The sequence below is a fragment of the Lates calcarifer genome, linkage group LG4 (genome assembly GCF_001640805.2).
Source record: "Lates calcarifer isolate ASB-BC8 linkage group LG4, TLL_Latcal_v3, whole genome shotgun sequence".
NCBI lineage: Eukaryota > Metazoa > Chordata > Actinopteri > Centropomidae > Lates > Lates calcarifer.
In genome coordinates, this window is record NC_066836.1 from 9,969,247 (window position 1) to 9,979,673 (window position 10,427).

At 40.2% G+C, this 10,427-nt stretch overlaps 1 protein-coding gene across 1 annotated transcript; it reads left to right on the plus strand.

The window, feature by feature from the left end:
- The first annotated feature begins 6,876 nt into the window (after positions 1-6,876).
- arf1 (ADP-ribosylation factor 1) lies at positions 6,877-10,427 on the plus strand. The gene is made up of 5 exons (XM_018676375.2): positions 6,877-7,010; positions 8,111-8,297; positions 8,473-8,583; positions 8,743-8,867; positions 8,995-10,427. The coding sequence occupies exons 2-5, from the start codon at positions 8,150-8,152 to the stop codon at positions 9,151-9,153; spliced, it is 543 nt and encodes a 180-aa protein (XP_018531891.1). The 5' UTR covers positions 6,877-7,010; positions 8,111-8,149; the 3' UTR covers positions 9,154-10,427.

Here is a 10,427-nt window from a genome sequence, read left to right on the forward strand (position 1 = left end):
ACATTACATTATTAGATAGTTTTTGTCAATGAAAAACATCAGCTTAATGTGGCTGGCAGCCAAAGTGAAGGATAAAAAAAAGATTCATGCTCCAAATTCATCCACATTATTGTGGGCATGTCTAAGTGAGATTGGATATATCAGTTACAAGGTGACTAGCAGGGGAGAGGAGCGGGGTTATCATTAGCAGGGACTGGCGCTGGCCTCTGGTAGTTCCAGTAATTACCTCACAAAGGGTGGTGCTTGCCTTCCCACTGCTTTTCCCACACTGCACTGCAGGCTCAGAATTCCAATCGGCCCCAGACCTGCAATCTCCTCAGTTTTAGACAGCAAATTACTGACAAGTCCCATTCTTCACAGCACTGTAATTGCTTTTTAGTGCTGTTTTTATTGAGGCAACCCCAACCCCCTTGCCCTTCCCTCAATAAAGCTAAGTCAGGGAGGGGGCGAGGGGTTAATATAGATAGCATTAGTCCCTAATTGGAACGTCTCAAAACGCAGGAAAGTTTCATATAACTTCAGTCATTTTTTCTTTTAATCTCTAAGCAGTTCTTGAATGAATACATTGTTTTTGTATTATATAAGATTTGTTTTGTAGTAACTGAGAAAGATGTGTTTTCTTTGAAATCTGAAATTGGTTAGTTCCACATTCAGTCTGAAGATAAATGCAAACTCTGCAATAATGCGTCTGTGTGTGTTTGCTCCAGAGAAGTGATATCATCAAGGCTCTTCACATCCCATACAAAGAGAGGCACTGAGCATCTTGGCTACTCCACGACTTAAATCACTTCGTGTTGTCTTTCCCACCCCTGCGCATTACTCTCTCAATCTATTACTTTGTGGAAATCATTAGTCTCCATGTCAATACAAGCTCTGAGCAGAGAAAACATCTCATTATGGGACTTAAAGAGATCCGTAGCATTCTTGGCTCTGTCAAGCTGTTCCTCCTTTCTTCAATATAGTTACTTTCCTTTCACCAAGAGGACAAATTCTCAACGTTCCTCTGCCGGACAACCAAACAGTTGCCATTTGAAATGAGAAAAAGAGAAAGAATGGAAAATGGCTGAGGGATTAGAGGATCTAAACAGGATAAAGGGATAGGAGATTCTTGGTGTGATCCAGTTTAGTTTGAAAGATGGAGGGTCTTAACAAGGATTTGAGACTTTAGAATTCACTGTGCCATTATTTCTGTCCACTGCAGTTTCAGCTAAATTGTGTGTTGTTTTGTGGTCCTTACAAGTTCCGTAGTTTTAGTAGTGTTTTTCTGCCTTAAATAGACACCAAATCACAAAAGCATGAGGAAAATATCATAAAGATGAGAATACACAATGCAAAAGATGATTTAAATCTGATTTAAATGCTGAATCGTGGTCTAAATTTCTGCTGTTTCTCTTTCCAGGCATCAAATATGACTGGTGGAGCAGCAAAATGCCTTAGAGCTACAACCTGCAATTGACTCGAGTAGCAGGCTAATTCACCCGTGCCTTATATGTCCATCTCCCTGTCAGTCTGAGCAGGTTGACACCTCTGACCCTGTCAAGAGTGTCAAATAGCTTGTCAGAGGTCTTCAATAAAGTACAATGACAAGCCCTCTAATGCATTACCACACGAGTGCCAGCCAGAAATGAGAGGCTATAGCCTTTCCAGCCTCGAGGCAGACAGGTGCGCAGACGAACAAAACACACACACACGAGCACAAAACACACACACAAAGAAGAGTTCTCTATCAAAATGATTACATTTTTGGAGTAAACAAAATGATAACAAGAAGGAATTATCAATTGTCAAAATGATCAATTATGTATTTTGGTCTGTGGTGTCTGTGCGTGTATGCAATGTTTAAAATGCCTCCAAATTCATTATTCAATCAATTAAGGATTATCTTTGAGGGACTTACATAACTGTAAGAGATCAGTTGTCAGTAGCGATAAAAAACAACCTACCTGGACCACCTTGGGAGAACATTAGGCCTGTCCCCAGGAGGCCTCTCTAAAGGGCCCACAGGCCCACTTACAATCAACCTGTCAATGTCATGGATGCCTGAATGTTGGAGAAATAAGATGAGACCACGTTACAAATCATTTGGCATCAACATGACAAGTGAAAAATTCCAAATGCCAAATCTGGACATCTACCTGGTTTTGATGCCACAGGTTTTGGTTGGTGCTGGTTGTCCTCATGGCCCTGCTTCGACATGCTGCGCATTCCAGCCAATTATCTACCCTAAGGTGCAACAGGTTCACACTTTAATCTTTGATGCCTCTTCCAATGGGATATAGTTGGATTTAAAACAGGGAGCATGGGTGGGACAACCCTTAAAAATCTGTATACACAGCAAACATGAATCAACTTCAAACCAACCCACTGAGAGAAACAAAAAAGTCTTTCAAAGAAATACTTTTATCCTCTCCATTGTTTCATCTTGCAATGGCTCAGCATAGCCTATGTGGACGCTTGAAGCAGGTATCAAAGAGAGAGCAGCAGTCATTTATTCAAATATTACACCAGTCCAAATGTCCACTGAGTTTGTAGAAAGTGGCAAAATGTCCTGTTAAATGAGGGTCATTTAAAGGCTGCTGAGAATTTGAAGAAATAGACCATGGTTACCTCACGTCCCGCCAAGTCATCCTTCACCAGAAAATCCAGTTCTCTGGCATGGACGTAGTGTTCTATGTGTACCCTTACACCTTGCCAGTATACTCACATCCTGCAAGCCAGCGATTCCCATTCTTAAAACACCCCCCTCCCATCTCACGCCAGAGGCCCCATGTCCTTTCCGAGGAAGTGCGTCGTTGAAGAGCTTGTCTCAACCATCTGTCACGGATGTCCCAGGACATCTCCCATCAATGCCAATGGCTCCCACATACCCTGGACAAGATGTCAGTGGTGGAATGAAAGAGTCACAGGGGAAATGGAAACTCACTTTTTAATTATGTTATATGCATGATAGAACAATTGCTCACTTCAGAGCCCCAATTTAAGTTATAACACAGGTAAGGATGATTCATGGAACCAAAGATTGATTACATTTGTATTGCACAAGTAGGTATTTAACTTTACCATCTTTAAATTTCATGCTGCCCAAACCTATGTTGTGATATGTATTTCATACTCTTAACCACCATTCAACCAGATCACCTCATTACCTTTGTTTCCATGAACCTTGCTGTCAAAATACATAAGAACGATCTTCATGAAGTAATGGCTCAATATGGAGTTCCATTTCCGTATGCAGCCACGGCGGAGTGCAAAATGTTATGTAAATCCCCTTAACGACCTTTTCAGGCCGACGACAATCACCATACAAAGGTGATTGGCAGGCGACACTGGTGCACATTTATCCTTTTGCCCTGGCCTGTCTCTCTCTGTAGCGCCCCCTACTGTGAGAGGCGTGGGGTAGGGTGCCCAGTGGCACTTGTTGCCAATGGATAAAGCCAGCATGGATCCTCTCATGGCAACGATGCGGGTCGTTGTAATAATGTACGGTTTGTTTCCTGCTTCACACCTCCTTTGGGATTTTGCCCGACCTATAATCCAGTACATGAGACGCAGAGGGAGGCATCCCATGCCTGTCCATCTGAGTTCCAGCGCTGCTTAGCCCAAACCAGCTCCTTTGTATGATTCACACAGCAGTCTATTGGTTGCCTAAGGGCCATTTCATAATGTGCATCTATTATCATGACTATTATGATTATTGAAACCCTACACTTTATACACAAAATAAGTTCTTTAACGTTATGTGAAGGCTCATGAGATTGCAGCTAACACTTTCTCTTATGCATACTTACTTATGGGTACACACACATTCTCTCTCCCTGCCTCTGTCACACACACACGCATCAAATCAGCATTCCCAAGCCCCTTACTGAGTGTTTTTTTTATCCTTGTTAGGCCTCGTCTCAGAGGGGAGTAAGGCCCCTACTGAGATTCTTACCCACTTCCTACTGCAAAGCCTGTTTGGCCCCTTGGCAGCCCTCGTCCATTCACAAACTGCAGACAAGCCTCACTCCCTGCCTCGTCAGCCATAAATTTGATTTGGCCATGACTGATGCAGTGATTTGGATAACGCCTCACAGGTGATGATGTAGTCTGTATGCATTGCCCCAAAATTCACCAAAAGCATATGCTTTTGCACAGAGGGATTACTTCTTTGAAAATCACCAGGGCCCTACTGTAGCTGTAGGTCCCCAGGTGGGGATAGGAGGTCTGGAGACACATTTTTACATGAATAAAGAAGAGATCTTTTGCTTTGTCTTTGTTTTTTGTTTTTTTTAAAGGGAGAATGTGCACACGTGTGTCTGTGCACAAGCTTATTTGTGCATGTGGGGGAGAAAGTTGTAAAGAGTGTACTCAAGCAGGGGCATCAGAATTTGTTTGTGTGTTTGTGTGTGTGTGCTTTGAGGATGTGTGTGTGTGAGTGTGTGATATAAACACACCCTACTGTCGTATTTCTAGTTCTCTATCCACACATCACAACTGTCAGTATCTGGTGAGATATGACACTGAAAAGGAGGAAGGAAGAGGGAGAAGAGCCCTTCAAATGGATGTTACTTCTGGGTTTGCCTATTTAACATGGAAAGGTGGATTTAGCACTGCCTCCAGGATCTTCACTATACCTTCGGCTCACTACATGGTATGTTGCAACTGCATATTATATTAATGTTAACCCAAAAGAGCCTGCTCTTTGAGATTTTTGTTGAATTCCTCATAAACTAAAAATAAAAGTCAGTTACTAATAGATTCTATTATTTATTAGATTCTTTATTTTAAAATGACCTGTTGTATTATTTTATTTCTGCTGCATATATCTAATTTGAATTCAAAATCTTCATCTTAAAAGACAACAGATGTTCACAGATGATATTGTTTTCAGCCTGCAGGTGTAATTTTCCAACAAAGGGACAATCTCTGAGTCTAGCTATGTGAATTGGCTAAGGCGTGCATCAGAAGACACAGCAGTAATAAAATATCATTTTGACAGGTTTCATTGCACATGTTTGCTCTGATCTGTGCTGTCACACCTCAACACCTGCACCTGTGCTCTACCTGTGCAAGGGGAGAATGGAGGGTTTTACTTTTTTTTTCTCCAACTTCTTTGGTGGATAACCAAATGAAACACAGGTTTGTTGCTATATTTTTCCTCTTCTCTTACTAAACTGGCCTTTATAAAGAAAAAAAAATCTTTCTTTGTTCTGAGTTGTTATATTTTGCAATTAGGAATTACAGAACATTGCAAATTTCAAGCCCTTGTTTGGTTATGTCTATGCTGTTGCTGGAATTTAAGTAGTATGGTGGTTAAGTTTGGTCAAACTGACAGTGGTAGAACTTAAAAGGAAAGTTTCTCACATAAAAATAAAAATACTTAACAGTTCCAGCGTGTAGCAACTGGTGAACAACAGGTTTTGCTTTCATAACTTTATTTTTAAGATGATAAATAGAAGCATCCGCTATGGCATAAAATATCACTATTTTAGAAAATATACTTACAGTACAGTGGGGAGAGTGAAATGTTTTGTTATGCACATGTCACTCTAAACTTGTTGGAACTACACAAACTTGGACCTGAACCTTTAATTTACTAAATTCCAAACTACTAATCATGGGTAACAGACTGTATGTACTGGCCTTCATTCTTCAGACAAAACACAAGTGCAGAAAGACAAATGTGCCAACCATTAAAACATATGTATCCTGTGGTCTCCACAATTCAACTTCCTCTAGAATGAAGAAAGAGAAATTATTATTAATAATTGGTTTTTAAAAGGTTTGATAAAACCATATGTTACAGAATTTTATTAAAGCTACATGTTTTTTTAAGCTGAAACAATTTGTAGTATATGTTGGCAATATGCTCGAAAATCTGCTTCCTCTTGTTTTAATAAAGTTGTCTTGGTTAAAACAATACCTGAAAAAAGAATAGAAAGAGAGAGACAGAAGAGGCAGAGACCAGTGTCATTTGTAGATGCTGAGTATGTTGTTGCAGGACAGCTAGATTTGAAAGAGTTCAATATTTGACTGCAACATTGACTTCAAATCTGCAACAGTTGTATATTGAAAAATTGATAGTCATACTTCTACAACATAATTTTGCTGAATAACTCTGACAGTTGTGTGAGTCTACCAGAATCTAAATAGTTGGTACTCAGTAAACACCTTCCATACACATAAAAAGACAGCAGTTGCTGTGAAAATATCTCTCAGGCATTTGGCAGGGCAAAACCACAAATTATGGTTGCAGAGTCAGACAGTATTATGAGCCTTCACTGTGTGGTCCATCACCAACTATAGACCCTTCTCCCCTCCCGCTGCCGTTTCTGCTGGGGGTAGCGGGCATAGTTGACCCTGGTTAAAATTTAACTGGCCCAACAACAATGCAGTTAGACTTTTTCTTAATGACCTGGTAGTAGATCTAAAAGAAGTGGAAATTGCTGTCTCAATTGAGTTTGAAAACAAATAACTCTACAGATTGAAAATAGTTTAAACTGTGGAGTATGACAGACTATAGGGAAAAAACAGTTCCTCTTTATAAACATCATCTACAATCTAGACAGTGCTCAGACAGGGCATAATTCATCATATCATCATTCCACACTATACATGGAGTTTCCATGCTCATATCAGGACCTCTGAAATAGATTCACATTAGACCTCAGATGCGTGAAATTAACTGTTTATGCTCGGGTTATGGATGCTAGGAGCCATATTTATTCACAGATACATTAATAAACACCATACATGCCCCTATATCTGTGTGCAGCAATTACAATTTATTATAAACACTTTTTTAAACACGGTTTATGAATGCTAAATAGGATGATTAAACACCGATTAAGCAATGTAATGCAGACCATCAAGAGTACATGTAGTTCTCCCCTCGGCCACAGGAGGCGACGTCTCCCAGCCTGATGATGACGGAAGTAATGCAGGAACGGAACCTCTGACGTGTCACATTTTCGCCATTTTCTTGAGGAAGGAAACGCCTTGAAGAGGAAAGGAAACGTATCAACAGTGTAAGTGTCAAAGAGACTTAAATGGAGCAAATTCGTCGCTATTTTCACGGAATGTAGTTGTACAAAAAGCCACGCGTTTGCTGGCTAAATCGTCTCTGTGACCGCGTTCACGACAGTCAGAACTCCTATAGAAAAACAGCGACTTGCTGCTACGAGCTAACTTCGACTTGACGTTAGCCGGTGTATCTGAATCTGAATCTGAATCTGATTTCGCCGTGTATGTCTTTACTCCCAAATCGTGTCTGTGTCTCTGTTGTTTTAAGTTAGCATTAAAACGTGCACTAAGAGTCTTAACGCACTGGACAGTAGTTAGTCAATGAATTACCAGCAAGCTGAACTTGTCGGAGGACTATTAGCATTGCACCTTAGCAAGCTAACACTGTTGTTTGTTGACGTAGTCGGACCACTTCTAGCATTGCACCTAAGTTAAAAATACTCCAGCGAGCCACCCTGGCTTGTAAATTGCGAAATAGTTGGGGTCCTACTATCTAATGTAACTTGGGAAGAGAAACATGTTTATCTTTACATCTTGGTACAGGATGGCGGCTAGTCCTACTGTACAGGGCTTGTCACCTCAGCACTCCGTATTTCACTTCCTGATTCGGTCACAGTTAAATCAAATTGATATTTTGTCCTCTCATTAATGTCTGTTGTTTGTCACGAATAACCAGTTTTTTCAAGGGCTAGTAATCTTCGTTTGTACATCTCGGTTATTATTATTTTTTTTACATTCGAGTTAAGAGTTTCAGACTAAACGGAATTTAATGAAAGTTGCCCCAAACCCGACCTGGCAATTAGAAGGTGCCTGAAATCCAAACAAACATGGACGCCTCACATCAGCCATGTAATTAAACACAAGATTAATGGAAATTGTGTTTTATTGATTGAATCTTCACACAAGCAGGTGTAATCATACCACCTTCTTGAAGACATGATTGCTCACAGTTACATATGAGAGGAACGTGGCATGATAAGCATCCAGTTTTCCTGAATAGATTTTTACTTGGAACTTAAACCCCCCATAGATTAATAATCAAGTTGATATGGTTCCTCTCCCATAGCACTCTAATTTCAAGAATTGATCTGTTGTTTCTCCACAGGTTTATTTTCACCAAAGTAGACTCTCATCACCAGTCGCCATGGGGAATGTGTTTGGAGATCTCTTTAACAGAATGTTTGGGAAGAAGGAGATGAGGATCCTCATGGTGGGTCTGGACGCTGCTGGAAAGACAACAATTTTGTACAAGCTCAAACTTGGAGAAATTGTGACTACCATTCCCACAATAGGTAAGTCAGATTGTTAGATAATGATATCTTGCCTGGGCCTATTACATGACTTTTATGACTGTGTGTTTTTCATCACACAGAAAATACTATTCTATAAAGCCAGTTTACCTTATGAGTGTTAAATGAGAACGATGAATTTGTTTTTAATGTGATTATTGGTTTTTCTACCCTTCAGGTTTCAATGTAGAGACAGTGGAGTATAAGAACATCAGTTTCACGGTATGGGATGTCGGAGGTCAGGACAAAATTCGACCGTTGTGGCGTCATTACTTCCAGAATACACAGGGTATGTTTAGTTATATCAAGACTTTTGTACCTAACATTAATTTGCTTTAAATCCATCACATTATAATGTATTTTCTTTTCCAATATTCACTATATTTCCACGGCTTTGAATTTAAGACATGCACGTCACTCATTTGCTCTCTGTTTGCTCTTATTACAGGTCTCATCTTTGTTGTGGACAGCAATGATAGAGAGCGAAGTGGGGAAGCCCGAGATGAACTTGCAAGAATGTTGGCAGAGGATGAGCTGCGCGATGCCGTGCTGCTAGTGTTTGCCAACAAACAAGTGAGTAATACTTGATAAAATATATAAACCATACGGTATATCACAACTAGTTGTTTTGCACATTTTTTCTCTTGGCCTGTTGGATTCGCAGGCTATTCTTGCAATGTTGACTCTCTGTTGTTTGCAGGACCTTCCGAATGCTATGAACGCAGCAGAGGTCACAGACAAGTTGGGTCTTCACTCCCTACGCAACAGACACTGGTATATCCAGGCAACCTGCGCCACCACCGGAGATGGCCTCTATGAAGGACTGGATTGGCTGTCTAATGAGCTCAAGAACCATTAATAATCACAGTTATCCAAACAACACCCAATCTCTGACCTTCCTCTTGATTCTTAAGGTGTTGAAAAACTGAGCTACCCTGTCCAAAAAAAGCTGTTAACCTACAGGCCAGAGGTGGGGTTGATCTATTCTTGTAAAACTTTTGGGGTATTTTGTTATTTTATGTAATTGTAAATATGTTTGGTAATGGGGCAGCTTATTGCACTCTTACAGATCCTACTGTGGTTATTTTTCTTGCTCTGGCTGTTGGGCAGCCATGTGTGCATTCAATAAGAAAAGGGAGGCAAGGAATAAGAATTTACCAGCACATGTTGGCTCCAGGACCTCAATGCAATCTGATGACTTGTTATTATCTTGTCACAAGTACTGTAGAGAGTGATCCGTGAGGGCCTTTTAATTTTCGAAAAACTGAATTATACACTGACGTGATGCACTACTACATGTACCAGCCCCCCAAATTACCATTTAGGAGACACTGGCATACCATTTATATTCTTTACTGACATAACTCTGTCCAAGTTGAGAAACTCCTCATCGGTGAACACTTACCAGCCTTTGTTATAAAGTGTGTCAGCTTGAATTGAGAAATGCTGCAATGATCTCACATCTACCTGCTTTATGGTTGTTTGAACGGCAGTCTGTTGGGTCAGTGTTTGGGTTTTTGTATTTCTGAGTCTCAGGTTGATCATGTGCTGCCTTTTGCAATATATTTGCATGATGTGGTCTATTGGTCTTTAAGGGCATGCATATTTACCGGGTGTTTACATCATAAGGCTGCACAAGAACTGTTACCCCACTAAGTACTTATTTCCACAGCCCTGTACTCTAAGTTGTGTATACTGTGTGAGGTAAATGTGACTAAAGGAGTTGCACACTACAACGTTTGTGTTCTCATTTAAGGTTCTAGCAAGTCATGCCTTTTTATATATATATTTAATCTTAACTGGGGAAATGCCATTTTGATGGCAATACAAAGTCATCTTCATTTATATTGTAGTGCCATTATTTCTTTCTTTGCAGCACATTGTCCTTGGGGTAAACAGGAAGTATGCATATGCCTTCTTATCCAAGACACAGGTTGCCTCTTATTTCTTTTCTAAAAGGTGTGGGTGTTATTTTAATGCTCTGAATATTATTTTGGGTTGTGTTAAAACATGATTTTGCCTAAATGTTTGGAAACTATGTTAATCTCTTAAAGTTTGTCTGTGTTTTTATGTAAAGCTTGTTTTGTGAGGGGAGGGGGGGCACTGTAATTAAAGTGACTGGAGGAAAATGTT